This window comes from Aspergillus udagawae (genome assembly GCF_001078395.1).
Source record: "Aspergillus udagawae IFM 46973 DNA, scaffold_4, whole genome shotgun sequence".
In the NCBI taxonomy this organism is placed as follows: Eukaryota; Fungi; Ascomycota; class Eurotiomycetes; order Eurotiales; family Aspergillaceae; genus Aspergillus; species Aspergillus udagawae.
In genome coordinates, this window is record NW_025091267.1 from 4065681 (window position 1) to 4093676 (window position 27996).

Genomic DNA, 27996 nt, shown 5'->3' on the forward strand with positions numbered 1-27996 from the left:
CTCAGATACAATGTAGCAAGCTTGAAATTCCAGCAAAGCTTAAGCCATCAGCTCATCGATATTGCTGTAGGTTCCATGCGATGCAGAAAAAGCGCACTGATAGGAGACAAGTGATGTAAACTGTATATAGTTTTAGAAGGACGAATATCATCTAGCGAAATATCTACTCAAAGGCTGAGCAGAAAGGAATTCCAAAATTACACTAGGCGACTTTTGGTTTTTATTCAGGATTCGTCCCCAATCTTGACTATTTTATGTTTCCCGTGGGGACTTGCTACAGTCAGTGCATTTTCTCGATCCAAGTCAATTAAAAGCGTCGTGCTCTTAACAGCACAGGGAAATCGTACTCTATATAACTTTCCGATCAGAGTGCTCTGCTGGAGTCTTTGACACGGCAACTGCATAGCCTGCAGTGTGCTGCCAGGTAGCCAAGAGGCTTGAAGGTGCACATGTGCGCGAATTCGAAGACACCAAACGGCACTCCGTACATGAGGTTAGACATGGCTGTGCCTGTATTACTGTGCGGTGAGGTCATCTAGCTCCGGCGATGTTAACTATTCGGGCTATGGTTAATGATCCCACGTCTATATAGCTGAGCTGACGAGCGAGTTTATAGACTGGGACCAAATAAATAGACCGTACTGCCTATTTGATTGGCCGTACATCTTAATTGCCTCATACGGAAATGATTGGCTGGTGGAGGTCAATGTCTAAATTTATTTGACGGTTGTATCGGATCTTCTTTTAGGCTTTTTAGCCCCAAGCTACTACTATCTACTCCCGGGGGCGAACAACTCGATTGCCTGATATGGGCTAGCGAAAGAAGGCTTAGCAGGGATTCACCAGCGGCCAACATACTAAATGAACCCACCTCCTATAAATTATGGCTTTGGTTTGTGAGAGCTGAGGAATTTGCGCATAGCTCTCCAAACGTTTAGTTTCGTCTTGGGCCAGAATACTATACTTAACAGGAGATCTCCATTTCATACGACTCACCTCTCCAAAGAGCACCCTTTTTAATCACGCCATTATAAGAAGACAAGAGCCTCCCAATCTCATGTTCTTTTTAGAGATGCTCTCCCCATTGGTAGTTCTTCCAGTCATTTTGACTCTCGCCGATGCCCGTTCTGTTCTGAACCGCTCGGCCTTTACCCCAATCCAATGGTCGAATTGCACATTTCCCGCGCCAGGGTTCGACTGTGGAGTTCTTAAGGTACCAATTGACTGGGATGACCCTTACGGCGAGAAGGTCCAACTTGGAATGCTACGCCACAAAGCATCCAACCCGGCGCAAAGAATTGGCAGTCTATTATTCAATCCCGGCGGACCAGGTGATAATGCGACTCAATTTGTGATAGCCGGCAGCAAACTATTTGGCCAAGACATTGCCAATCGGTTTGACATCGTTGGTCTCGATCCTCGAGGTGTCGGCCTTAGTTCTCCTATCCGATGTGATCCGGAAATCTACAACCAGCGGGTTGCTTACTGGCCGTCAAACCAGACTGAGCTTGATGCATTGGTCCAAAAATTTCAGAGACTTGGAGAGAGTTGTCTTAATATGACTGGATCATTGGTAAAGCACATGGATTCTGTCAGCGTCGCCAAAGATATGGAAGCGATCCGCCAGGGGCTAGGCGACGAAAAGCTGAACTATATTGGCCTATCATACGGAACGTTGATAGGACAAACTTACGCGGAACTCTTCCCTCAGAATATCCGGACAATGGTTTTTGATGGCAACATGGATCACAGCACCGATCCTATCTCGTACCTTACGGTCAAGTCATTAACCTATGAGAGTGAACTGGTCCGGTTTGCTGAGTGGTGTAGTCAAAGCACGACTTGTCCATTGAACGGAACCTCAGACTACGTTCTGCGAGTATTTGATGATCTGGTTGAACAAGGAAACAAGGAGCCTATCCCTGCACCTTCATGCAAGGCCAGCAGATGTCGCGAAAGCGTGACTGGCTCTGAAATCCAGTATAATATGAACTCTCAACTATTTGTCAAATCTGGTCTATTTGGAACATGGGCGAAACTTGGTCAGCATCTCCTTGAAGCCAAAGAGGGGGATGCTTCGGGACTCTCCACCTCACTTGCCACGAGCTCAGAATCGGATACTTTCCAGGATACTGTGATCAGTTGTTCTGACTGGTACCACCCCCGAGCTTCTCTTGTAGATCTCAAGTACAAAAACAATCTCGCCAGTGCCATGTGGCCGCATGTCGGCACTGGCAACTACGACCTAAACCGTTGCATTGGATGGCCTTTCCCGCAGGTCAGCAGAGAACACCGAGCTATGATTCATGGGACGCCTCGCATTCTCCTGGTCAACTCACAATATGATCCATCATGCTCATATGTCTGGGCAAACGGGCTGAAGGAGCAGATCAGCAACAGCACACTTCTCACACGAAAGGGTGACGGCCACACATCATACATGTTGTTCGGTGAGACATGGAAGGTTGTGAACGCCTACATAGTCAACTTGACAATCCCCGCCGACAATACTGTTGTCAATAGCTAATCGCTTTTGGACATAGCGGTTTTATTCAGAATAGATATTGTATCTGCTAGGAATTTCACCTAGCTAAGCTTAGTAGAACGGTTTGAGACCACCTTTGAGTCTGCGCGGTTTCAATGATATCTCCAAACTACTTCACTTTATGCCGTAAAGTACCTTAGTCGCAATCCTTTTATATGTTTCGAGTTTCCGACTGTTTATTGAATTTAGCGAATCTTTTCAAAGATGATGCAGAGCGCAAGTACTCAGCCCCTACAGTTGATACGCTCGTTGAAGGTATCAACCCCATTCTTAGTTACCTGCACTGTATAAAGAAGGGCAACTCTCCAAACATGCCACAGCTTGTCATCCGTCGGTAGAATAATTCCTACTCCTTCCCCTAACAGATAGATTCCAAAGCCCTGTAAGGTCCTGGTCCTAACACCACATATCCAGGTTGAACAAAATCTTCATCCCCATCACATTCTAGACTCTAGTTCAGGTTATGACTTGCCTTGGGGAATCGTCTTGTCTGCCTCGCCCCTGGAGTTCGAGGGACCGATGGTAACCTTGCAGAGAATTAACCAGTAATTATCTAGGTGGATAAGGAAGTCTTAAAAAATACGTCTATCCTGGGAGTAATAGTGAAAGCCTCTTAGCGAGTAATAATTTAGTATCTCTATGTAGTGCCCTTCAATATTCTCACGGCATCCTTAGACATAATATAACTAAGACCAGACCAGATGGTTATGATGGCAACAAAATATCTACGGAATAAGTTAGCACACGCGGGGGACGAAGGGAAGCCCATCCGCAGTTTCGGGGCTCAAGAACATTCAGCTGCAGAATAGTGGCTTCACAGAGGTTAGGCCTTTGGGGGTGAAGAGGGTGAAGGTAAAGCAGCGGGGGCGATAGACCCAACAAATCAAAACTTCATTCAATAATGAAGAATCACTGAGATATATTTAACAATCCCCCCCGCCTTCCCTCTCTGTATAGACACTTCTGCAATACAGACACACTATACCTCTACAAGGGAGCACGGATGGGCCCCTACCCGACGCTACAGTCTAAGACCGCAGCGACAGGTGACCCGTTATGGCCAAGCTATACTTTTCTTGCCCCTCCTGCCTGCGTGAGGCTACTAATAAAACAAACTATTTGCAAATAATATTTGCCGCTGTGGGAGTTTGTGGGATGATGTCAACATGGCGTATCAGTCCAAAGATTACAAATTTAAAATGTTAACCTAATTGCCATCAGATCCACTGTTTCCACAAACACCCTCTCAGCACCCTATATTAAATGAAATGTATTTCTCTCCAACAGTTTCACCCTCTCCCCTCTCACTCTCTGTAGCTATAGTTACTCTATACTGCGTTATTATATGAACCCATCTCAATTTTTGCCTTCAAAGGATTTCTAAACATAACAGGAGCTAAAAATCAGAGGAAGAAAATAGGAAAGGCGAAGGGCCCCAATATACCACCATGGAGTCCTCCAGGACATCATCGATATTGAAAAAATTCCGTGCTAAGCTCGAACTAGACATCTACAAAGTGCTCCTAATGCTTAAGTATGTTTTCCGAAGAGCCAATGGCCACAGCAGAAGCAGTCTTCAATGGGGAACCAAAGCAGGCTTTTAGAAAGGCTTCAACCGTAGTGTTCGCTTCTGTACGACTGCTGCTGAGACCTTTGCGCTCTTCATTGCCTGTAATTAGACTCAAAACTGACATGTATCTCAAAAGGGGCGGTATTGCGCCGACCGTCGGGCTCGCGATGTATGTCCTCTACTCCACTCAGTGGAAGTCTCCTTACACCCTTTAGATATCAGAGCGAGAGTGTTGCGAGACACTTCTCTACTATCGGATATCTTATCCCAATAATGTCCATTCTCACTTTGCCGGTGGCACCAAGAGCTCGATTCTTCCAGAATCTTGTAGTGACAATGGTACTGACTCACTCTAAGCCTAGAAGTGACTTTATTAAGGCTAATCTCGTGTGCTGGACAGCTTTTAACTTGTTTCGCAATTGCAATCTCTTATTTATCAATGTGGTGTGCTATCCAGGCTCGAGCGAATACAACTCATATTCAGGAGGGAAAGAGTGGTGGCCCTGTCGCTGGTGCTGCTACAAGTCCGTTCAATGCCGCTGCCAGCGTTAATATGGCGGTGTGGTTATTCTTTGAAGTGTGGCTTGCTAACACGTCTGCTTGCCCGTCCACGGCGTTCTCTCTGGCTGGCTGATTGATGGAGCAGGTTCCGCGCATTCCGACCTCAGTACTTCGTCCCGTCTATAGTATTTTCTATCTTCATCCAAGTGACAGGAACTTATGGAACTCAGTTTGCTACGATGGGTGAAGCTTCGTCTTTAGGTGGGAGTATACTTCTGCGATTGTGGTCTTTACTGACTGTATGCGGGAGTCTCCAGTAAAACGCTTGACCGAAGCATTCTTTACCGGCTTTGGATTATCAGCCGTCGTCAATGTGTTTATACTTCCATACACATCCCGAACTTTGGTCACTGTACACTTGAAAAATAATTTCCATGCGATACAGAGAACACTTAATGCCCAACGTCAATTTGTGCGGTCCCTACCCTCCCATGACATCTTTTCTCAAAGGACAGAAGGGCACATCGATCCCAACTATCAGCACGAGACAGAGTTGTGGCCGGAAGCGGATGCACTGAAGAATGCAGCCATGGATGTTGCTAAAGAGTTTGGAGCTATCAAATCGGAACTCCGCTTTGCAAAACGTGAAGCTGGTTGGGCATATCTGGGGCCGAAGGAACTGGTAGAGCTAACGCGTTTCCTGAAGAGCATACTGGTCTCAGTAGTGGGGATGGAATCCCTCGTTGAAGTCGCAACCCGGCTGGAGAAGCGAGGGCTTCGGGAGTTTTTTAGAAGGCCCCGTATTTCTCATCCATTGACTGAGTCAGAAAAGAATGCTCTCGAGGTGGAAAGACAGCAATGGTATTGGATATTTGAACAGACTCGCGGACCCACAGAACAGCTTTTGCACGCGATGGACGAAGGTCTTGACCATGCAGTGTACTCCTTTCGCTTGGGGAAGTCACCTACGGCACTTGCGTCTGACCTTGAAGCCAACGGAAATAACGCGGCGAGACATCTAGAGGAAATGATTGGACACTTCCTTAGGCAGCGACAAGGGCCGTTGAAGACCTGGTTAGCTTGGAAAGGCGTGGATCAGCCGTTTCAAAGCGACTCGTTGAGGAGCAGCGTGAAGCCCACAGATCCTCAGCTGCATGAAGAGCATCAACTTCAGCTATACATTTTGCTCCAGGTAAGTATTCCTAAACATAGGGTGCGACTAGCTAACTTGTTTGAAGTCGCATTATTTGTTCATTGAATCCGCGAGAAGCATATTATATCTGGTCCAATATGCCAATGCCAAAATAAGCGATGGCACCATGAAAAAAAAAAGGTTCATCATGCCAGCTTGGAAGCAAATGAAGAAATGGTTCTGGGCTTCATTCTCCAGGGAAGATGGGGAGCTGGATTACCAAAATTACTGCAAAAGATCTGGTACTGTCAGGGTATACCTTGATGACGTCCTGCAGACGGGCATGGATGCAGAACACCTTCCACCCGCAAACACGTGGGAGAAGTTTAATGTCAAACTTCGGACCTTCGCTCACCTATTTGGCTCTCCGGAGTCCTTTTTTGGTTTCAGAGTGGCCATAGCCACCATGACTGTGGCCGTTTTTGCCTTTCTTAGAAACACGCAGCAATTCTACATCCAACAACGTCTCATCTGGGGTTCAATCATGGTTGCAATTAGCATGACGGAAACAGCTGGTTCGGGTATATACGGACAATTTCAGCGATTGTTCGGAACGGCAATTGGAATGGTGTTATCATACGTTGACTGGTATATAGTTGACGCACACCCAGCAGGTGTTATTGTGTTTGTCGGCATCACTATAGTCTTGACCCACTATCTTTATATAAAATTCCCAACGGATCCGGTAGTGCCAACGATAACCATGGCCACCGTCATGTTGATCGTGGGCTATGCGCTTCAGGTTAAGAAGGTTGGCATAGCAGTCTCTGAAACAAGCGGCCAGAAATATCACGCCCTCTACGTGCTTTCGCCCTACCGGTTAGCTACCGTCGTTGTCGGCGTCGGTGTTGCCTTTTTCTTCACGAACTTCCCTCACATGGTTAGCGTGAGAATGTGCCTCCGAAAAGATCTCAGTTCCTTTCTGTACCTCCTAGCATATTACTCTACCTCCACATTCAAAACGGCCTCCTCACGGTTCAAAAATTTGGCCGGTAACCGCAGGGAGAAGGAGAGCCTAAGGAGGGATCTTGAGAAAGCTCGTGTTGGTGTGCTTGCGAGAGATATCATTCTCCTCCAAGGCATGAAGTTTCACACTGTTTTCGCTGCCTGGGAACCTACATTTGGAGGAAAATTCCCCCAAGACACATACGACAGACTGGTTAAATACGCACAGAAGTAAGTTATCATACATCCATACCTTGGGTCTGCAATGACTGATACGGCCTAGTATACTCTACTGTTCGGCACTAATGGTATCCATCACTGATTCATTTCAAGACCTGATCGCTAGTGTCGCCGCCGACCCGGGATACTCCGAACTATGGTCTGGAAACTTCGAACAATTAGTTATTGCCCTGGAGTCAACATCCCACGAAATATCATCGCTACTGATGGCTCTTTCAAGTGCCATCCGAAGCAAGACGCCCCTTCCTTTCTGTTCCAAAGCCCCTAAAATACGTCTCCTCAGCGAGATTATAGCCGATCCCGAGGGTAGACTGCTTAGTACACAACATGTTTGTGAGCCGCCCTACTCAGCATTTGCGGCATTGGAAGTGATCATGGCGCTCATAACGGATGATGCTTCTCAACTGCTGTCGGAGACAAAGAACCTTGTTGGGGAGTTAGACATCCTCAGTGATATTGTCAGGAACAAACACTCGCCCTCTAGCGTGCGTTCTATTATGGCAGAGGAGACAACCTAGCTAGAGTTGCATAACTGAATCGCTAAAATCGAATCCAACCCTCACCGAACTCCCAGCGGTTCGGTTCGGTTCCTAGATTGAGAAATCGCACCAGGTTCAGGGCGGGTCAGGGTCGGATCCAGGGGGTCAGCGGTTAAACCACTAGAAACCATTTTGCTTAGTAATCACTAATTTCTAGGATTTCTCTAGAAATATTAATACCAACTAGATAGGTTAGTATCCAATCTATCTAAATATGAAGTATCAATTCAAAATATCTAGTGGTTGGTGAGATATAAGGGAATAAGCATTTCTGTTATAGGTTGGTATGAAAGTAGTGGTGGTTTACATATTCAAATAACTAATCTACGTCCCTCAGGGCACTAACTACATACTCTACTAGAATCAAATTAGTCAGACTCCAAGTAATTATCTGTCATCTTTAAATATAGAATATTTTTTCCTTAAAACTAAAAAAGTATACAGTATACTATTAGGCAGGCAACTAAGAAATTAGTCTCACCTAGTTTTTTCTGCATCTACACCATCATATATTTTCTCCTTCTCTCACTCTCAGTCCTCTATAAGTATCACACCTATATCAAAAACTACAATTCTATCCTTATCTTTGACCCCTAGATCGCGGAGTGACAGTTAGGAGTAGCTTAGCTATATTTTTATAGAAGGATATAGCGTCTACTACTACTTAACTATTCACATTAAGTTCATTAACTTTAACTGTCTTTCCCTTATTCATAAAGAATCCTTTACCTTTATAGTGCCAAGTATACAAACTAGCTAAATCCCAAACATTTAGCCTCTCTTAACTAAGTCCATCCGGACTTACTCGTGATTTAGATAATATCAGAGAGGGAAGGCCTTAAGGCTCTTAATTAGTTTTAACCCCTGGAACTTTACCCCACACAGAAATATTCCAGCCTTACTAAACTTAACTCCATTATAATTAATAAATTAGCACTTAAGATTCTACTACATCTCATTTATTTATGTCATATCTTCCCTCACATCAATTAAAGACAGGGAAACCGTAGTGAAGCTGGACGCAAACGCGGCGGCCGTACTCCGCCAGGTATCACCGGAAGAACTCTGCAAACGGGTGAATGACGCGTTAGGATCTCGGATAAATCTGCTTGGGAAAGCCCATCAAGTCATAGCCGCAAAGCAGCTGAAAAGCGGGGACGTAGTACTTCGTACAGCAACCACGGCAGAGGCAGACACCCTGAAGGACACCGAAGAAGAATGGGTCAAAGTCCTCGGAACATCCGCGAGGGTGGTCAGAACCACATATGGGGTGATCAGAGACGTTTGACAACGAAAGATCGGTGTGTTTGGAGCTGCCCAACTCATATAATTTCCACATTATAACACATCAACGCTGCAGGCTATGTGTTCGCTGAACAATATCACCACAATCTGTCTGGGGTTCCGGCCATCGGTCCTGGTAAACACAAGTGTCCAAGGGGTAGCGAGATTGAACCACGCGAACTAGGCGATTAAGAACGCTGAACTCCATCTTTAGCTTTATGCTGTAAACAACTGTCTTATAAGTTGTCTGAATTTCAAAGTTATTGGTGTATTCTGTTGCAAGCAGAGAGGCATCCAAGAGAACCACAAGGGCGTTAACAATAAAAAGATGGACCATGGTGCCTTGAGAATGGAGGCGAACGATACCGATTATAGGCCTCAGCATCCTGGTTGCCTCCCACATATAGAGGGAGCTGATGATGATTTCCTGCGCGGAGAATCCAGCAAGCTGGATTCTCTCGTAGATATTGAAGGGATCGACAAAACTCTCCACATTCGCATTGCTGCCAAGAAATAGAATGGTGACCGGAACGTGTAGGATGAAGAAATTGGTGATGATCATATATAGCACCCATCGAATATTTTTCGCATCACTTGTCACAAGGTGAAGGCGCGAATATAAGACAACTGACTGTCCAGTCACCATAGCATACCAACCGATTACGGTAACAACACACATGGGGAAATTTGGTGCTAGCGCGAAGAACCGCAAGAACACGGCAATTGCGTGAACCAAGATACCCCAGTTCGCTATCAGCATGCTCCAAAAATAAAGACCACGATATCTTTTGAATGTAAAAAAGATTTGAATTGTGATCTCTAGCACGTTATAGCATGAGATGGCGAAAAACGATGCAATAAGCATCGCAAGTGCTCTGGAGACATTGATAGCGCCTGTTTCCCCTGCCATAATATATGACTTCGCTCGGTTGTTTGCGTTGAGTCTGACTGCCAACAACAGGCGCACCTTGACCCCTCGCTAGCCTTCAAAGGTTCTACCCTCTTCTTTACATCGGGATTATGAGAATCAGTGTGAAACAAATGTGCCGCGGAGAAGTCAACAGATCCTGGTTGATGTAATATGTCATCAGAAGCAAGTTCATGGCAGAGTAAGTTAAACCAGACTTTACTCTAACCAAATACCAAAAAAGCGGATGTTGCACCACTGCGAATAAACGAAGAATAAGGTTTGACAATACCTCACCTTCCCTCTGATACCCTCATATTCTAGCTCAGGTTTGCCCCTTACAACGGAGACCACATGACTTTGACTTTGGTCAGTCCCCCACCACCTCCTCATCTCATCCATGGAAAATATCATTGACACCACAAGGCGCTCGTGTCACTCGCTCGATTGAAGACTTCAGGCTTGCGGTTCTAAGAACTTAGTGCAACTTAAGCGATTCCATATCACTAGTACAGTCTTATAAGATTCGTTCATTTCTAACCTCAGGAGGAATGGCCGTATCTTGTCGGGTTAGTTGTTAGGCAATACCTACTAGGATAGAGCGCCATGATAGCAGGCAAGACACACATGCTGCCCAGAAAGCTTGAAGACCAGCTAAACGAAGTGGAAAAAAGAAAAGAAATTAACCACGACTGCGTTGAAGTCCCCTATCCAGTTTCAATAGCTCTTAACAGCCATTACTACGCACATTGTAGGCTACATACAGACAGGCTAATCGTGAAGAACATCTTCTGCAATGAAAAATAAAAATTGGGCGAGGATTAAAGAATATTGAGTACATTATATGAATCAAGCGTCCATATTCCGCCCCGTCGTCATGCCTGCTTCATGACAATAAAATACAGGAAGAATGCTGAGACACTGCTCACTCATCATTATGTGCCTTGTCCTTCCAGGTATGAAAACCTGCGACATCTCATTAAGAAATATTATTGTTATTTGCAAAATTGGCTGGCTCCGATATACTCAATGCTTGTGGGCTACTGTGGTTTGCTACCGAATCCGGTCATGTAGAGGTCGACACGACCAGAGCTATAACCCACCTGCTCAAGATGCCCAAGCGGTCACGGAGGTGTACCTGTTCTTAAGAATCTATCGCCTCAAAACCCAAGAAACCTTTATCAAATCCTTAAGAATTCATAGTTCCAAGCTATCTACCAAGTGTGTAGACTTGTGTGCTTCGACAATGTTCTCAACGCTTAAGACCTCAAAAGTGACAGAGACCTTGCGAGGCTGCAGTATTGAGCTGTCGCCCTCGTTGTTGATTATCTGCAGTATTATAGACATATAGTCCTGCATGATTAGAGCATACTCTTGCTGTTGGCTATTCATAGCGGTGCCCGCCAGTAGCCCCAAAGACAGGCGCATACTGTTCGCGAGATTTCGGAGCTCGTGGCTCATATTGGCCTGGAACTTGCTCTTCATTTTATTCATGAAGTGCTGCGATCATATTTGCTTCGGTTGTTTTTCGTTCTGTGTCGTCCCGCACCAGCTTCACGAAACCCACGTGCTGACCAAACTGATAAATTGGCCCATAGCGCGAGCCGTCAGAGCGGCAATACCAAGCTTCTCCTTCCAACTTTCCGTCACGCATACATGCAGCAAGCAGCTCGTCTGCTTTGCCAGCATGCCGATCGTCGCCGCCGTAGAAGATCGAGATATGTTCGCCAACAATCTCTGAGGGCGAACATCTGTTAATAGCTGACGCTCCTGAATTCGATATTGCAATGCTACCGTGCGCACCCAGCATGAGGATAGAGTAGTCCTTTACTGCGTCGATCAAAGCCTTGTAGGGCTTCTCGAAGTGCACGTCTGGTGAAGATCGAGGGGGCCTTCAGCGAGATTGTATAATTCAAGCGTGACATTAACCAAACAAGGTCCTTGGAATACTGGCGTTATCTGAAGTGAAAATTCACTCCGGGTCTCGGTAACAGAAACATTCTCAATGAACTGAACGGTTCTAGTGGCAACCGCCGACTCCAGTGCATTCCTGATGGAAGCAATATCTGGAGCAGGGACAGCCACATAGGGAATCTCATATATAGATGTACCGAGTAGAGAGGCTCTAGATCGCCTTATCAAAGAAAGATGGCTGTTCGAGACTTCAATCTCACGCACCGATGCATCTAGGACTATCATGGGCACTGGCGTATGGCGAAATATCAAGCCTAAGGAACCATGGGAAGCCTGCACATCGCTTTGCCTTTTTGTGCGTGGAATAGCCTGGCAATGGGGTCAGTCCTGCGTTTGCCAGTGGATAGACAAGCTATCCTCGTCAGGCGGTCCTGCGGTCAGACATAAAGCAATACAAACCCAACGAAAGGACAAAACGGAAATCGGAATAAAATATGTGAAGAGGTTTGTCAGAATTTTGAGGTTGCTTAACCTCCGGGGAAACCGTGTTGGCCTTCCACGACTTTTGCAGCAATAGGGGTCTCTTCTACTTTCACAGTTTTTCTTTTAATATCTTGCCTTTTTCTGCTGTGATAGGCTCTGTAGCCGTCTGCTTCTCTTTATTGGCGTGCCAGGTGTGTCTCTCGTTTTGCTTCTGAAGCTGCGTAGCAGCTTGGTTTACGACATTCTCTTCTGTCTGGTGTCTCTTTTCGTCTGCCTCCTGCGTCTGCACGCGGTTGATATACGCCGTTATCCTCCCTAGCTTCTTTAGTAAGCGTTATTTCTTCAACACCCTGCTGTTAGCGTATCTTGTCCTCCTCTTTGGCAGACTCAGCAGCTTGTTCCGTCTCTGCTTGAAGTCTCGCGCTGTTGAACCTTTAGGACTGTAAAAAATGGCATTACTATTTCTGGGACATGAAGTTGAAGCTGTAAAGGCCTTTACAGCTTTTTTTGACAGAACTAATTTCCATTGAAAGTTGAAATTATTGATACAGCTTTTTGCGCCATTATCTCAAACGTTAAACTTGCTCAAAAAGCTTCTTCTCAATGCGATACCAGTCTCCTGCCTTCCAAGGCACTTTGTGTTGAGTCACTAGGCGGGAATTGTTAATGGGCACGGAAAGCTGGCAGAACATCACCATATTTTGTGATTTTTTTTTACGACTAGGCAGTCTCCCTTTAAGGTCTCTGATGATGCTTTAGCGAAATGCTTTCTGCTCAGTCTCCAGTGGAGACCTCATCTGGCTTCCTTTGTTTCAAGGCAACATTGATGATGTCCCTCCGACAGGCTTGTTATGCCATAATTAACATGGCGAAACAAGGTGAACCTCTAAGTTAATGCTAAGCGCTATATGCTGTTATTTTTTGAGCAGCCATTCTCAGACATCGATACAGATCAGTCTAGTAAGTTTGGACTACCACTACCTTCAGGCTGCGGAGCACATCTCAGATAAGTGGCTCGAGAGGCCTGCCTCCGAAGTTCCTATGGGAACACTACCGAAAGTCATTTAGTGAACCCACCAACCAGATTTTTCAGTGTTTTTAAGAGTAATTATATTTTTTAGGCTATTTCTGGTACTGATCAAAAAACAACATGAAAGGAGCTAACTTTTTCATCTGCTGAATCCTCATGCCCGTTCGAAACATCTAGCCATCCTATGCCACCAGGTGTTTTGCAGGTCTCATCGCAAGTGCCTATAACTAGTATATGTTGAATTATGCTATACTTCTTAAAACCTACTAACAAAATATACCCAGCGCTAAACTAAGAATATGTTAGAGTATACTAAACTTTAGGGGAAACTCCTACTAAACTTTTATATACTAATTTAGAGATAACAACCTATATTACTCTCTATTTTATAGTACTAAGTAAGTACCTAGTTATATAAATATATCTAAGTCAAGTCTTCGTCCTTTATAATTAGTAGTTAATAGGGAAAATAATGGGTTCCTATTATACCTTAAGGTTATATAGGAATAGTAAGTAGTTCTCTATACTCTATACTATGTATAGTAGCTGCTATGTCACGGGCTAGAAGCTGTTTCAACCTATAACCTAGGTTTTGATGGTAAAAAATCACTAAGAGGGTCTTAACTAAGGCCACAATGGCCGAACATAAAAAGGGGGGGGTGTAACAGGGAGCTAGGTTATATGACCTTAGCTTACTATATTGATTAGACCTCGGCAAAACCCAACCCAGAACACCCCCCTTGAGCCCAAAACCCAGCCTAGGTAGAACCCAGAACACCCCCCCTAAGCCTAAGCCCAGCCCAGAACCCAACTGGGCTACCTAGTTAGGTTACCTAGGTTGTTTCATTTTAGTATAATTTTCCTAGTGTTGCATTTGGTGCGGGTTCGGGCGGGTTCAAGCCTGTTAGCCCCGAACCGCTGCGATTTCAGGTTCAAATTTTAGAACCCGCAGCCAACCCAGACCTAATGTAGTTTAGTTGCAGTTTTCACCGTAAAACCCACCGCTAGGCCTAGCTAGGCCTAGCTACATCTATACTAAGTAACCATGGTTAGATTCAGTTTGGTTTTAGGTTGGATAAACTGCTATTTTTAACCTAATATCTTAAGCTTAAAAGATGTGATGATATCTCTTTATATACTAATTATTTTAATTCAAAAATATATTTATATAAGAGTTAAGATATAGAGGTTTTATCTTAACCTAAGAAGTAATAGATTTAAGCTATATTAGGGGGGTTTATGGTTTGTGGCTGGAAATATAATAAAATACATAAATATATATATAAATATTATGTGCATTTATGCATAATAGTCACCACTATATATAATATTAATTCTTCTCTTCCTTCCTAAGCTAGGTCCATCCACTGTATTTCCACTTATCGGCAATGTTACGTATTTCTCTATGATTTTCAGAACTCTACGCATAATGAAACACTGATTGGTTACTGCCCGGCCTCTAGTTATATAGCTTAGCAGCTTTATCAGTTGACTGCAGCGGAAGCGATAAAGTCTTCATTTGGCTTCTATGGGTTCAAAGCCAGCACTATAGTTGACATGCCAACCCAGCCTGGGGCATAGACTTTGAGGATCTTCAGATTCCGATGTGCCATTTCTGCTAGAGCCTTGAACTGTATCACAGTCCTCTCCTGTCCGTTAAAAGTAGCCCACATTTGAAAATCGGAAGTCCTAGGGTGAAGCACGTCAATCAAAGGAATATCTCATATCCATTACAGAGTCTGACTTACCGCACAAATCGCTCCAAAAAGACACTATCTGTTCCCGGTTCGGGATGATTTGTTCACAGAGGATTATGCGGTCCCCATATTTCATTGCGGGAATGATGGCCTGTAGAATGCGACACGCGTATTTGTCATGCCAGTTATGTAGCACAGCGCGGAGAAGGTAAATCACGGTTTTATCAGCGATGCCATCTTGCGGTTAGAAGATATCATGAGCCTGGAAGCAGATGCAGTCCCAAAGCTTGGGGATCAAGGCCTCTTCGCCTTGTTTACATATTTGGGCCGAATCCTAGACAATGAAGTGGAGTCTAGGAAACTATTTCACAAGCATGATGCTTATGCGACCCTGGGAACCCCCAACCTGTAGAGTAAACTTCGATATTATCCTGTCATCCTTTCAGTAACACAGGATGAAGGAAAGCTTATGTTAATCACAAGAGCATCTCCTACACTAGACCAATTGAAGGCCTCACCCACACCTTTCAGTCTGCAAAGGCTGGATGAGGACATAAATCTGAGTGCTTTAACTAATCATTCAGAAGATGATGTGTCGCTCTCCAGATGCTGATAAAACATATTTTGGGTAACATTGGCAATATTCCAACCTGTTTCATTAGGTTCTATGCTAGCTCCCCATATTTGCAGAGCGTTGGCAAGGTGAGTACTCCCAATGAACACTTCCTCAAAACACAGACCCAAAAAGGCCTCAAACCGTTCATTGGACGCCAGTAAGTGAGAAAGTTGGGTGTGAGAAATACCATTAGGTGCCAGGTGGAAGAAATGGCTACTTATCAAAACAGCGATGACACGCTCAACTGCGGTGGCAGGCAATCTGACTCTCTGAGCAATCACATCATATATTACACTGCCATCCAGAGGTACGGCATGGGCGAGCTTGAATCTGTAGGCGATCCGAAGGGCAGATGCTGTGTGGACCTGACCCTCTTAGACACGATCGCTAGATGGGAGAGTGGGAGCATACGTTAAAGCATCTAAAGACCACTGACTCCCGTGCCGTCAGGGTCAGGTCAATCAGATTTGATGCGGCGCCACAAAGAGTTATACGGGCCCTATGAAATGCAGCTGTTTCGGGCGATAGGGGCGGAAGGTCTGGAGCCTGAGGATTGAAAGACAGGCAATCCCCGTGCTCGTTGATGAACTGATCAATAGACTGGGCGGCCTCAGAGACGATATGAGTAAGGTTGAGTAGCTCTGTAGGCGGCATGACAGTAAATATGATGTTTTTGAAAGCGGCCGAAATATATTGTGGCCATTTTTGGGTGCTCTCAAAGCCCACTGATCACCGACGTGTTCATTCACTCACCGACTATCCTGTCTGCTGCGCGAAGTTCCTCATATGACCATCCCTGCAGCTTTGCCTGCAGCAACATGCAGTGCCAACTGAATACAACAACCTTCATGCGCTAGCGCCACTTGTCCAGCGTAGTAGACAATGTGTCATCTGCATCTGGGGCCCCAACTGTCCGTTTTAAGTTTCGTCCAACTCTTTTAATACTTACCACTGTTAGTTGGCCACTATTGTTGACCACAAAGCATTTGTTTCTTTCCTTCGCCCATAGCTAATAAGCCTAGCTTTCTACGTCACAATGGCGCAGATCATACAGTTCTTGGACCTAGATCCCGTGCCGAGGAGCGACAGCCGAACGCTTCGACGACCGTGGGCCAGCTACTGGCCTCCACAGAGAGGAAGCCCGGTTTATGACTGGTTTACGTCGGAGTTTCCAGCAGTGCTGACGTACAGGTTTAATCCAGAAAGGCCGTTCGATCGACCATTTAAAGAATGGACCCGAACAGCCCGTGAGATGGGAAAAGATCTGACCGTGGAACTACTTCCCCCAGAGCCTCACGAGACGAACAATATAGTTGAGGCGGATTCTAAAGACGTGTCCGAGGAAGAACAGCGGCGAGAGGCGAGACGCTATGGGCGAACCCTGCAGATTGACAGCGAGATCAAGCAGCTCCGCCTCCCCGGTACTCAGGTCAAGGGATTCAATTATCTCCTCTGGAGCCCGAGGTACCTATTCGAGAAACCATTCCACTCTCGGCTTCCCCTTCTTGACTGCCTGAAGAGAAACAACGTCCAAAGCAAGGCTTACGTTGTTACCATCCACGACCTTTCCGGGTGCGAGGACCAATTTAATTTAGCGACTTCGGGGTTCCACTTCTTGCGTTGTCCTATCGATATGGAAGATTGGACAGATAAATGTATCCGCGACAAGTACCTACCGTCCATGCAAGACTGGCTGCAAAAATATTTCAGCTGTGAGCAAGCGCATGTGTACACCTACAACGTAATTCTACAATCAGTCATTACCCACAGTTCCTTGACCGCTGACATTGAGATGCAGGTGCGCTCAAAAGATGCGAAAGGCAACCTCACCACTTCATGGGTACCAACAGTCCCGTTTGCCCACTGCGGTGAGTCCTTGGTACCCCCGCACGTATATCTGACCATTCTGATAATCGTACCTCAGACGTGACCCCAAATGCAATCTCAACCCATTTAAAGCTCTATCTCCCGGAGAAAACAGATGAAATCATGAAGAAACGCCATCGATTTGTGAAGTAAGCTGGGTTGTCCTACCGTCCGCCGTAGCCCCACTGACCCTACTGTCTCAGCATATGGAGGACTCTCACTGGGCCATATCAGGATACGCCGTTGGCCGTCTGCGACTACCGAAGTGTGGATTCTAGTGACCTGGTCGCCTCGGATGCAGTGCTCGCTCACTACTGTGGTGAAGCCTATGACGTCAAACACAGTCCCCACCATCGCTGGTTCTACAAACGAGGCATGGACATCGAGGATGTGATTTTATTCAAACTGTTCGATAGTGATTCGTCAGAAGCCAATCGTAAGTGCCACCCTATGCAGAATAAAGTAAGCTGTATTAGGGTAGGGTAGGCTCCGGGATAACTGTATTCAAATGTATACAATATCGATACTGTATGGAAATATATTAGGAGAATACGTATGCGTATGTTATGTACGCCATGTATGGGCATTAGTAGTTAACTAGGTATTAAAGGAGAGGCATTAAGGTGCAGGTGTATACATGAAACAAGATCCTGTAAATTATTTTGGGTCATGAATACTTTTCATAAAGTACAGTACAGTACAGTAGAAAGCCAAGAACCAGGGGGCATTCGGAACAATTCCAAAAGTAGTTTATGCTGCCTTGGTAGTAGGGTCCGAAAAGGAAAGAGAGTATATAAGATAAGAACCTGGCGCCGTTTTTGCAATATGGTGTAACAATTGCAACTGCTTAGATTTCCGGGACAATATACGCCCAGTCGTGACTCTCCACACCGTAAATGATATTGTCAAGCCATTTATGGAACATGCTGGTGAATCCCAATAGATTGACTGGAATGGTAATCTCTTCCGCTTTCCACTTGATCCCAGCAACGGGTGTGACGGAGGCCTGACAGCTTTCAGTTAGCAAAGCTGTCACAGCCAGTTTGTAAACAGGAGATGGTGGTGCCTACATACCGAAGTGCCTGTGATGAATGCCTCAAGAAGTCTGCCCGCCTTTTGGGCCTTGAAGATATCATGGATGACGAACCTTCCTTCGCGCACCTCAAGGCAGGGAAGCTCGGCCGCCCCGGTGCTAGTATGTGACAGCCTTTCCCGGGCCAGTTCCAGGATACTTCGTCGAGTGATCCCATTGAGGATCAAGCGGTCGGTTACAGAACAGGTGACTAACTCAAGTACGTTCTCATCGTCCTCCCGTCGCCAGATAACGAAGAAGTTGCTTCCTCCTGATTCGGTCACTTGCCCATCCTCTGCAAACAGCCATAGCGTCGAGGTACAGCCGTTTTCTCGGGCATCAGTTTGTGCTGGCATGGTTGGTCCATAATTCGCCCCTATCTACTCCCGGGAGATTAGAGTCAGCCACCCTCTTGAACCAAAGAAAAAAAAAAAAAAAAAAAAAAAGAGATTGAAGGGTGGAGAAAGACGGAAAAGGGAGAACCTTTGCGCACCCAAACCCGCCAGGCCAGGCACGGACCTGGTCCGGCGAGCTAGCCAGAAGGTTGGCACACTGGTTTCCCGTCGACTGGGGGAACAGGGCCCCGAACAGGAAGAAGAGAGCTTCTGCGGGCTTCTGCATGCCCAGTGCTGAGCCAGTGCCGATCATCGACGGTCGCAGATAGAGGCTGGAGCCGGGGTGAGGCAGCCAATGAGGACATTCGATGCGTGCAAAGGTAGCAAGAAGAGTGAGCAGCTCATCGACACTGAAGGACGGAAGTCCGACGTAGGCATTGGACCGGAGCATCCGTTGGCAGTTGAGCCATGGTCGAAACAAGCGGAGCTTTCCATCCCAGCCGCGGTAAACCTTCAGGCCTTCCTGGACAATGGTTACATTAATTAACGGAACGACTTTGACGAAGCATAGGCTTGTACGTACGAAGGCCTCGGTGGCATAGTGGAGGACGCTGGCAGTCGGCTCGAGGGCGAGCTTGCCATACGGGCTGATCTCAGGGGCTTCCCACCCGCCATCAGCTGTCCAGTTGACGGTCAGTATATGTGCGGTGTGGAGGTTACGTCCTCGTCGGCTTGGGTCATCCAATTGCGGCGGGGGCGGCTGTTGGTCCTCGGGCAACAGCCGTAGAATAATATTAGAGGCATCAAGGCCTTTATGATTAGTCAGTCCCATTAAGTCGACGATAGGATCATGGCCTTTTCAAGGCTTTGCATTTAACGAGAGAGCCAAAATCAAAAATTGTATCTCTGGATTCTCGACAAGTTTACCATGCTAGTCGTACCAGGGGCCCCAAAAGCATATATTGGGTGTGCCGAATCATACTTGCAAAGGGTCATAATAGCGGCGTACCAAAATGACCTCTGTTTTGATTCTCAACTGTGCCTACTGGAGCTGGGAAGGTCATACTGTGCATCGGAAGGAGTAAGGGAGGCCTGATATGTAAAATGGGAGTCCAATTAAGGAGTAATCATAATAGGGTTCTTTGTTTTTGACCGGGATTGGGTCTGCTAATTTGGCCATTTATTAGACCTGTCTTAAAAGCGGTAATTTGGGACCGCAATTACAATGTCGGTGAGACTGCTGGTTACGTCAAGGCAGAACCACACCCATGACCATGCAGATGACAGGGAACGTCTAATGCATTGGAAAGAAAACTGGAGTAGGATGCGTTGGTCATATGCAGATAAACAGAATACTGAAGAAGAACAAGGGTGGGCGACTTAGTCAACTCGAGCGCCGGTTCCTATCGACGCAGGGGCTCAGAACAGGGAGTTCTCTAGATTACAAATCCTGATGGTTGAAGAACGGGGAGTATTAAAATGGCGCCTGTCCAGTGGTTTTGCCTTACAGTGGTGCGGTCATCGTCAATGGAAAAGCAGCAACAATGACTTTTTCGAAATCCAGATCGGAGCTGGATCTCGCTCTCCAACGCGGATTTGACCCTCGGCAAGTATTCATGCCAGATCTGACGTGTGTAGATGAGCCCATGAGGATATTGCTGGTCGAGTACAGCGGGTTGGCCCCTGAAGATATCTTAGGGCATGTACATAGCCTGGTACGTTCCCGACGATGAGGCATAGTCTAAGTCATACTAATACCGAGCCATTGGTAGAGGGACCGTGCTTTTGCAGTGGTAGAAATTCCTATTCTAGTAGATAAAACCTATCATTATTGATCGCTGACTCCTTGGGCTCAGTATCCCTATCCTTGCATTGCCAAATTCCAGTTCTTGGAAGTTTGCCTACCCCTGTTCCCAAACTTCGCAGAAATTCTGGCGCGCACCAAATCTAGAGAAATATTTCTTGACTTGGGATGCGCGTTGGGACAGGAATTGCGGTTCTTGGTAAACTCGCTTCTTTCTTAATGGGCTGTTATTTAGTAGTTCTTCACTTTACTGAACATGCCTTAGGCCTCGCAAGGCGTTCCCTCTGAGAATCTATATGGGTTGGATGTTCGCTCAAGCTTCTTCGACCTGGGGTTCTGACTCTTTCAAGATCGTGGCCGCTTTCTGTCTCGGCTAATGCATTGACTCTGATTTCTGATCCAAGTTATACGGACTGTATTTTAGGGAACCGCTACCTTTTAGGTGCCACAAAGTCATCGCCAGCCAATCAGTCCTAATCAAATGGTTCTATCCACGCCCAAAACACGGAGCTAAAAGGTCCGGTGCCCTCGGGTCCCGAGAAATACGTTGAGGCCGAGGCTGATAGAAGGCCAAGTTGAATGTGTACGTAGTAACATCTTTTTACAACGTTGTCTTCCAACCACAATTGAGTTATACATGCTCAGTTATAGCATTTCCACATGGTTACAGTCTCAAGGACGACATTTAACCTGATTGCACAATCCTCGTCAGGCAGGGCTCAGCAGCAACATTGTTGTGAAGTGGGAATTCCCACCGGCATGTCCCCTCGCCAGGAATTGAGATGGTCCTATCAATGCTCCAGTCCACCCTCTCTCTCATATCGCCCAGCATTGACTGCACGACCTGCCACCTCTGCACCTCCTCTTTTGAGTCCAAGGTTATTGTTCCCCTACTACTTGGCCAGCGTGTTTCCCGTTTCCAAACATCTTTGCCCCCTTGCCTAAGTAGGAGACATCCACACAGTCACTCCACGCGAACTGAGATCAATACCGCCATCTCTCCCTTCGCTTCCTGGCCTTGCCGATGTAGTGATTCGTTCTCCGCTGGCTTGTCCGAGGAGGTTGGGATACTTCGTCTGCCCGGGAATCTCCGAGGTGATCCCATGACCAATGCTTACCCCCATACTCAGGCAACTCTACCAAACTTTAAACGACTCGACCTCTCTCGCCAGTCGGCACAGCCTGTTCCAGTAGGGCGGCTAGATAAGCCATCTCTCTGTGCTCGCCACCATCCAAGCCTTCATTATCAACTCTTATCACACTGGTCTTCGATGTAGTCCCCGGGATATGCATCACTGGACGAGCTCCTGAGGGCATTCTATCGCTTATCTACGCGCGCCGCTCGGAGAGCAGATGGCCTCCTTCGAAACGGAACTTAGGATCCTGGATCGCGTTTTTGTTTACCGAGTAGCCACAGCGGCTAGATAAGGGCACTGGATCTTGCCCCCTATCTCCCTAGTGGTATGGGGATGGATTGTCGCCCTAAGTGGATTCCCACTAAACACAGAATGATCAGCTTGCTATATAATGGCCGTTTTCCTTTCTGAACAAATTTAGACGAAACACTTGGTCAAAATAATCTTACTTTGATCTTTGAAACTGCACCCAGCTGTCTCCCAAAGATTAGCAAAATGACCTTAAACTGCGACAACAAGCCTGATCTAACATTAAGTCCCCGGGTTAGGAAGCTCTTGGAGCTGGAAAGTCAGTTTACAGTCGGCGGCTTCGAACCTCTGCCGTATTTCTTCGAGAAAGCCCAGGGTTCTCTGCTATGGGTGAGTGAAGTGAAGGGATATGGAAATAGCGAGTAAGTGAGGTAAATGGTGGTTGCAGGACGTCGATGGAAATCGATATATCGATTTTATCGGTATGTTCAGTGCTGTCAATACAGGACACTGCCATCCCGATATCCAGGAGGCTGTGATCGAACAGTTAAAGAAAGGTATGCTCAGGTAGCCCAGAATTTCGCAAGTTACTATGTGACTGACTGGATTATGCTCAAGTCACATTACTCAATCTATCGTGTCATACTCCTACCTTCGGCCTTTTCGCAAAGAGGCTATGTACACGATTCTGCTACGACAAAGTAGTCGCTATGACGTCAGGCACAGAAGCAGTGGACACGGCTTGTAAGATCGCTAGAAAATGGGGTATTCATCAAAAGGGCATTCCCCCACAAGAGTGTGTAATCCTTGGGGTTGGAGGGTGTTATCACGGACTCGGCTCGGGAGTCTGGAGCCTAATGAACGGACACTCTTTGAGGGTCAAAAGTAGGCATCCTACGACATTGTACTATTATGACATGCTAATGATATGCCGGGAAAGGGTATGGCCTTGACAGCAAAATTCAGATGAACACAAACCCACGCACTGGTGAAGTACTGGAGTATCTCGACCTAGACAGGATGAGAACTTGTCTCGAAGAGCACAAAGATCGAGTGGCTGCCGTTATCATGGAATGCATACACGGATATAGCCAGTAAGCTCTGATCACCTTGGATTGTGTTAATTCTCGTATAAATGCTGATTCTTGATATAGAGACGTAAATGAGGAGATTAGCTACGCCCGAGGCGTTTATGATCTCTGTAAATCCATGAATATCCTCTTCATCGCGGACGAGGTGCGACAAGGTGTTGGAAAAACCGGAAAGTTTTTCAGTTTCCAACATTTAGGTCACGACGTGAAACCAGACATCGTGACAATGGGAAAATCTATCACGGGAGGTTTCTACCCCCAGTCGTTCATCATGGGCCTGGACGCAGTCATGGCGTCTGTTGGGCCATATGAAATGGCTAGCACCTATGGCTTCACTCCGATAGGAATTGCAGCTGCAAACGCGACTATCGACGTGATCGACAAAGAAAATCTGATCGAACGAGGTGTCTCTTTAGGGAATCTGTGGAAGAAGACTGTCGAATCTTGGAATCATCCTCTTGTGGACTATGTTGCACAGGTCGGCGCCGACTCTAACTTGATCCTTCGGGAAGTGCAGCCCTCCCGTGTAGCAGCTCTGTGCATGCATCGAGGGCTATTTGTGTATCCTAAGCCAGACGGGATACGACTGAGCTTCGCTATGACCATGTCGGACGAACTGCTGCTTGAAGGAGCAGCTATTCTGAAAGGATGCCTGGATGATGTGGACAATTACGGGTTGATTGAATTGGAGTGATCCGTTTTGGGCAACTTTAGATGACTTTCCTCTCTTGTCAATTCTAGAAGGACGGGTCTCCTGCCCTCTGTGTAATTGATCGATATTTGAAGCTGGATCTCCTTTCCACGACGGAACAGATGGCCCAACTTTAATAACTGTTTCTCCACCACCGTCCCAATTGTTAGAATGTTCAATACATTACAATGTTCAGAAATTGCTAGTCATTTGTATGCGACTAAAAACTATCAGAGCTTAATTCTTCTCAGAGTGACCATCTAAGTGATCCATATTCCCTAGCTATGTTGGATAGGAGGGTTAGCGCTTAGTATTTGTGACACAAGTCGTCGCATAGTAGATCAGTGCGCCAGTTGAGGGTAGACCACTCATCTTGATCAGGTGGATAAAGGCATACGGAGTAAGGAAAACTCAGCCATATGCACCCCTTAGCCCATGAAATCACACAGGGGAGATTCCTATAACACCACCAAATATACTAAGTTTAGAGAGCATGAAGCACAGTACAACACCTCCTTATAAACTAGCACCCCACACACCTCAAATGCCTCACCCCAAATATAGATAGGGCACACTGTGATTCCCAAGAAATCACTAGGACCCTAACTAACATATCCAGTGATCCAGGGGGGATCACGGAGGCTACCCTGCCATCACTGAGCATATCTAGCCTAGAAGATAGCTTTAAAGAAATCTTCCAGCTCATAGATATATAGGGCACTGTTCCCATTGACCCCGCGATGCTTGCCAACAATGGGTCCTGGGTGGCTAGCAATCAACGCCAGCCAGTCCCACCATGTGACAGCACTATTAATTCAGAGATAATCTGTCCATATCCTAAACCTCCACCTATTCTTCACAACACACATGGGAGTTATTAAGACTACAGTGAAGGTGCAGGCAACAGCAATACTGGTATTCAGACAAATTATCATCCACATATCCATGGTCATCCAGATTTGCACTCATTTAATCACAACGCTGAACCCAACCTGTCCCACCTAAGTAGCGCTAGTGAGCCATCTAAAAACTCTAAGCGCAAGAAACAGCAATTAGATGGATGGATGAGCTCTAAAACAGCTCTAAGTTTCTGATAGATTACAGACTAGAGAGAATTCAGTTACTAGCCTCTATTCTTATTTCTTAACTCTACCACTTAACAGATGTTTGCAATTTCTATCCTGGCTATTTAAAGGTGTCCTATAACAATGCACACCTGACTCCGTACCCATATGTAAGGAAAGAAATACACAGGCATAGTATTACTTAACTATCCATGCAGTGGATGAACAATCATGGCAGGATATCAGTGAGGCCCATAGGACCTCTAGGAAGGGTAAACCATGGACTATAGAAGAGGTGGAACTGCCTGAAGCTAAGAAGGGATGAGAAATAACCTTAGTTGGAGGTAATAAGGTTATTCTCAGACTAATATCCAGGCCAGAGTCAAGATTTAATCTAAGTGTACTGGAGTATGACCCTCAAGAAGAGGATTAGATAATGAATTATTAAACCATGCTGAAAGAAGCTTGTGATCAATCACTCCTATAATATCACTTAATGACTAAGAGAATAAATAACTACTTCTTTCCCACAGCCATTTCCCACAGCCACAACCTGATAAGTCCAAAAAAGCAGGTCACTTGCCTGAGCTCTTCTGGCTGAGCTGCCACTCTGTTTAATAGCTCTAACAGTAACCATAACATCCCGGGATGCGCCATCTTAAATATGCAGTAGTCAATAATCAGTATCTCAAAGCTCTCGTGTCCCTAATTAAACATAAAGAACAGGTGTATACTGGCTCTCTGCCCTTTCACACTTACTATGCCAATGGGGCACTCCGAGAGTCTATCATAGAATAATGGAACAACAGATCAACATCCTTAATAGAGGTCTGGTCACTGCACCTTCTAAGTCTGGGATTAAATACATCCGCGTCCTTATTATCATTAAGGTCGTTACAGGCAAGGCGCTAGAGAACAAAGGTTATAGACAAAGATGAGGTAGAGAAGAACTGTCTATAGGCAGTGCTTATACATGCATATGTCTGAGGAGCACATGCACTCTATAATAGAGGTAAAGACTGATCATCCACCCTTAATGAAGGCAGTGGATGTCATGGTTGGGAAAAAGAGGTTACCGCCATCAGGCACGTTTTATGGTAGCAACCCTTCACTAATCACACGCATGTACCCTTCACTAGTGGACTATTATAGGTCACAGATATAACACCAGAGGGGAGTAGGGTAGGGGGAGTATAACTAATGTAAAATAAAGGATAATCTAGTTACTAATTATCCTTATTTTTTTACGGGATACAATAGACATCCATAGAATAATAGAGTATAAAGAATAGTTCACTTATTAAACTATATAATCTCTATATTACCTTTTGCTAAATAATGTAGTTCCTGTCCCATTGCTAAATAGTAACAGCATACAGAGAAGGCATTATAGCGCGCTAATTAAGTCTTCACAGTAATAACTAAAAATCTACTTCCTCTACTTATGATCCCAATCGTCCCCTACGTAGCCGGATTGTGGAACAGCAGCTAGTTAAGTCATAAGGTATTTTATAAATGCATTTAGATCTCCATTAGTGAGCTAAAGTAGCAGAGATTATTATATTTAAGGAAGAGAGATATTATATAAAGTAACCTTCTTAAATATATAGTAGTTACCCGCGGGATAGTTATGCAAGGTCACCTACAGCAGAGGTTAGTGGATGGATCTCTAGTTGATTTTAATAAGATATAGCAGGAAATAATATCTCTATCTAAAGATAGTTTTAAATGGACTATCCCTGGGTTCTTTATAGTAGAATAATTTACTTAAAAGCGGAGAACTGAGTCTCTCACTATATAGTATCTTATTCTATGGTAGATAAGTACATTTAAAAGACAAGTTTATATCTTGATATAATTAATTATATCCTATTTCTTGAACAGCTTAGCCATTCTAGGGTGACGCTTACAGGCTAGAACAAATATCTATATCTGAGCAAAGATATACAAGGAAGCTTAACTTATATAGTGCTAAGCATTCTACAGGCCTGTATCATCTGAGACTGGGATCTAGAGAGCTAAGGTTGTAGTCTCCATCTAGATATAAGCTCTAACTCAAAAAGTGAACTCTGAGAATAGTACAGATACTGTATAATATTATTAATATTAATGGACTGTACATAGATAGCTTCATCTGTTAGAGTAAACATTCAGAATAGGAGAATGTGTGTAAGAGCTAGTAGCCCACAGTACTAAGTTAAATAAATACAGAGTATTAGACTTAAAGCCTAGCAGTTAGGCGAACCTAGATCTTATAAGCTAAAAAGAGACTATTTTAGACTGTATAATCATTCTCTCCCTAAGAGAGAAATAAGCACAAAGTATTATAGTATATAGCCTCTGCTGCGGCTAATATAAGCAAAGTACAATAATGTTTGTACTTAAGCCTAGCTCATCGCTGTTCACCTTACACTTTCTGAGCACATTGTGCGCTCCCTGAGTGATCTAGACTTTGAACTAAGCAGAACTAAGCTGGAGTGAGCAGCCTAATAGTGCAGCAGAAGGCGTCATCTCTCAGCCTTAGGGGGTGTACATGCTCAAAGACCTGACCTGATATTTTCGCTGGGGATTTAATCAACTGAATTACCCTGCCGAGCAATTCATACTGGTTAAGAGGATTGAAAGTTGACCAGCAACAGGCCATATCCGACCAGTAAGCGCTGAAGATGCCGAGGAAGTTGCCGCACCAGAGTAGGGAGAAGTGCGACCCGCTGCGGTGAGAATGCTAATTGACTGGATTGGGATACCTAGCTTATCTGTAGACTTTCGCCTGGCCCTCGCATATTGGATAAAATGGTTAAATCTTGCTCACTATCATTGTTTCTATAACCACATCAGATATTCCTGCTATTGCTTTGCATGCGGGTAAATACTATAATAATCTAAAAGCATTACCATTTTCTCCTAGTGTTCTGATTGTTTAATTACTCTTCTGCTTCGCCTGGGTTACTATGTTTTACTACATTTCAGTTTCCCTTTATTACAATCAGCACCATCAGGAGGTGTTACTTTTGCAACAGCTCTGTTCAATAAATGATGTTTCCTAACTAGTCGCTCTAAGTGATGGTTACAGCTGGTGGGCTTGACCAATTTCCCCCTTATAGAGTGTCTAGTGTTTCCGCGATAACCTTAGTTCCCGCAGGCTGAACCTCAAAGTGACACTTAGTTAAATTTCAGGGCAGTTCATACAGTCTATACTCCTGTGAAAGATTGTGGAACTGTGAT

At 45.3% G+C, this 27996-nt stretch overlaps 8 protein-coding genes across 8 annotated transcripts; 4 read left to right on the plus strand and 4 right to left on the minus strand.

Annotated features, from left to right (window-relative positions):
- Positions 1-1072: 1072 nt before the first annotated feature.
- Positions 1073-2527, plus strand: Aud_006807 (alpha/beta hydrolase; the record flags this gene model as incomplete). Its single annotated transcript, XM_043291704.1, has 1 exon — positions 1073-2527. One exon carries the CDS (start codon positions 1073-1075, stop codon positions 2525-2527), a length of 1455 nt encoding a protein of 484 aa, XP_043147639.1.
- A 2141-nt stretch (positions 2528-4668) lies between these two features.
- On the plus strand, positions 4669-7511 carry Aud_006808 (FUSC family protein; the record flags this gene model as incomplete). The annotated part of the gene is made up of 4 exons (XM_043291705.1): positions 4669-4674; positions 5062-5808; positions 5855-6984; positions 7100-7511. 4 exons carry the CDS (start codon positions 4669-4671, stop codon positions 7509-7511), a joined length of 2295 nt encoding a protein of 764 aa, XP_043147640.1.
- Positions 7512-10920: 3409 nt separating this feature from the next.
- On the minus strand, positions 10921-11208 carry Aud_006809 (uncharacterized protein; the record flags this gene model as incomplete). The annotated part of the gene is made up of 1 exon (XM_043291706.1): positions 10921-11208. The coding sequence occupies one exon, from the start codon at positions 11206-11208 to the stop codon at positions 10921-10923; it is 288 nt and encodes a 95-aa protein (XP_043147641.1).
- Position 11209: 1 nt separating this feature from the next.
- Aud_006810 (uncharacterized protein) lies at positions 11210-11533 on the minus strand (the record flags this gene model as incomplete). The annotated part of the gene is made up of 2 exons (XM_043291707.1): positions 11210-11460; positions 11527-11533. The coding sequence occupies 2 exons, from the start codon at positions 11531-11533 to the stop codon at positions 11210-11212; spliced, it is 258 nt and encodes an 85-aa protein (XP_043147642.1).
- A 3890-nt stretch (positions 11534-15423) lies between these two features.
- Positions 15424-16117, minus strand: Aud_006811 (uncharacterized protein; the record flags this gene model as incomplete). Its single annotated transcript, XM_043291708.1, has 2 exons — positions 15424-15828; positions 15875-16117. 2 exons carry the CDS (start codon positions 16115-16117, stop codon positions 15424-15426), a joined length of 648 nt encoding a protein of 215 aa, XP_043147643.1.
- A 382-nt stretch (positions 16118-16499) lies between these two features.
- On the plus strand, positions 16500-17815 carry Aud_006812 (uncharacterized protein; the record flags this gene model as incomplete). Its single annotated transcript, XM_043291709.1, has 4 exons — positions 16500-17331; positions 17388-17478; positions 17533-17765; positions 17811-17815. The coding sequence occupies 4 exons, from the start codon at positions 16500-16502 to the stop codon at positions 17813-17815; spliced, it is 1161 nt and encodes a 386-aa protein (XP_043147644.1).
- Positions 17816-18176: 361 nt separating this feature from the next.
- Aud_006813 (branched-chain-amino-acid aminotransferase) lies at positions 18177-19568 on the minus strand (the record flags this gene model as incomplete). Its single annotated transcript, XM_043291710.1, has 3 exons — positions 18177-18335; positions 18404-18781; positions 18885-19568. The coding sequence occupies 3 exons, from the start codon at positions 19566-19568 to the stop codon at positions 18177-18179; spliced, it is 1221 nt and encodes a 406-aa protein (XP_043147645.1).
- Positions 19569-22171: 2603 nt separating this feature from the next.
- Positions 22172-23710, plus strand: Aud_006814 (uncharacterized protein; the record flags this gene model as incomplete). The annotated part of the gene is made up of 4 exons (XM_043291711.1): positions 22172-22315; positions 22374-22482; positions 22866-23019; positions 23080-23710. 4 exons carry the CDS (start codon positions 22172-22174, stop codon positions 23708-23710), a joined length of 1038 nt encoding a protein of 345 aa, XP_043147646.1.
- Positions 23711-27996: the final 4286 nt, after the last annotated feature.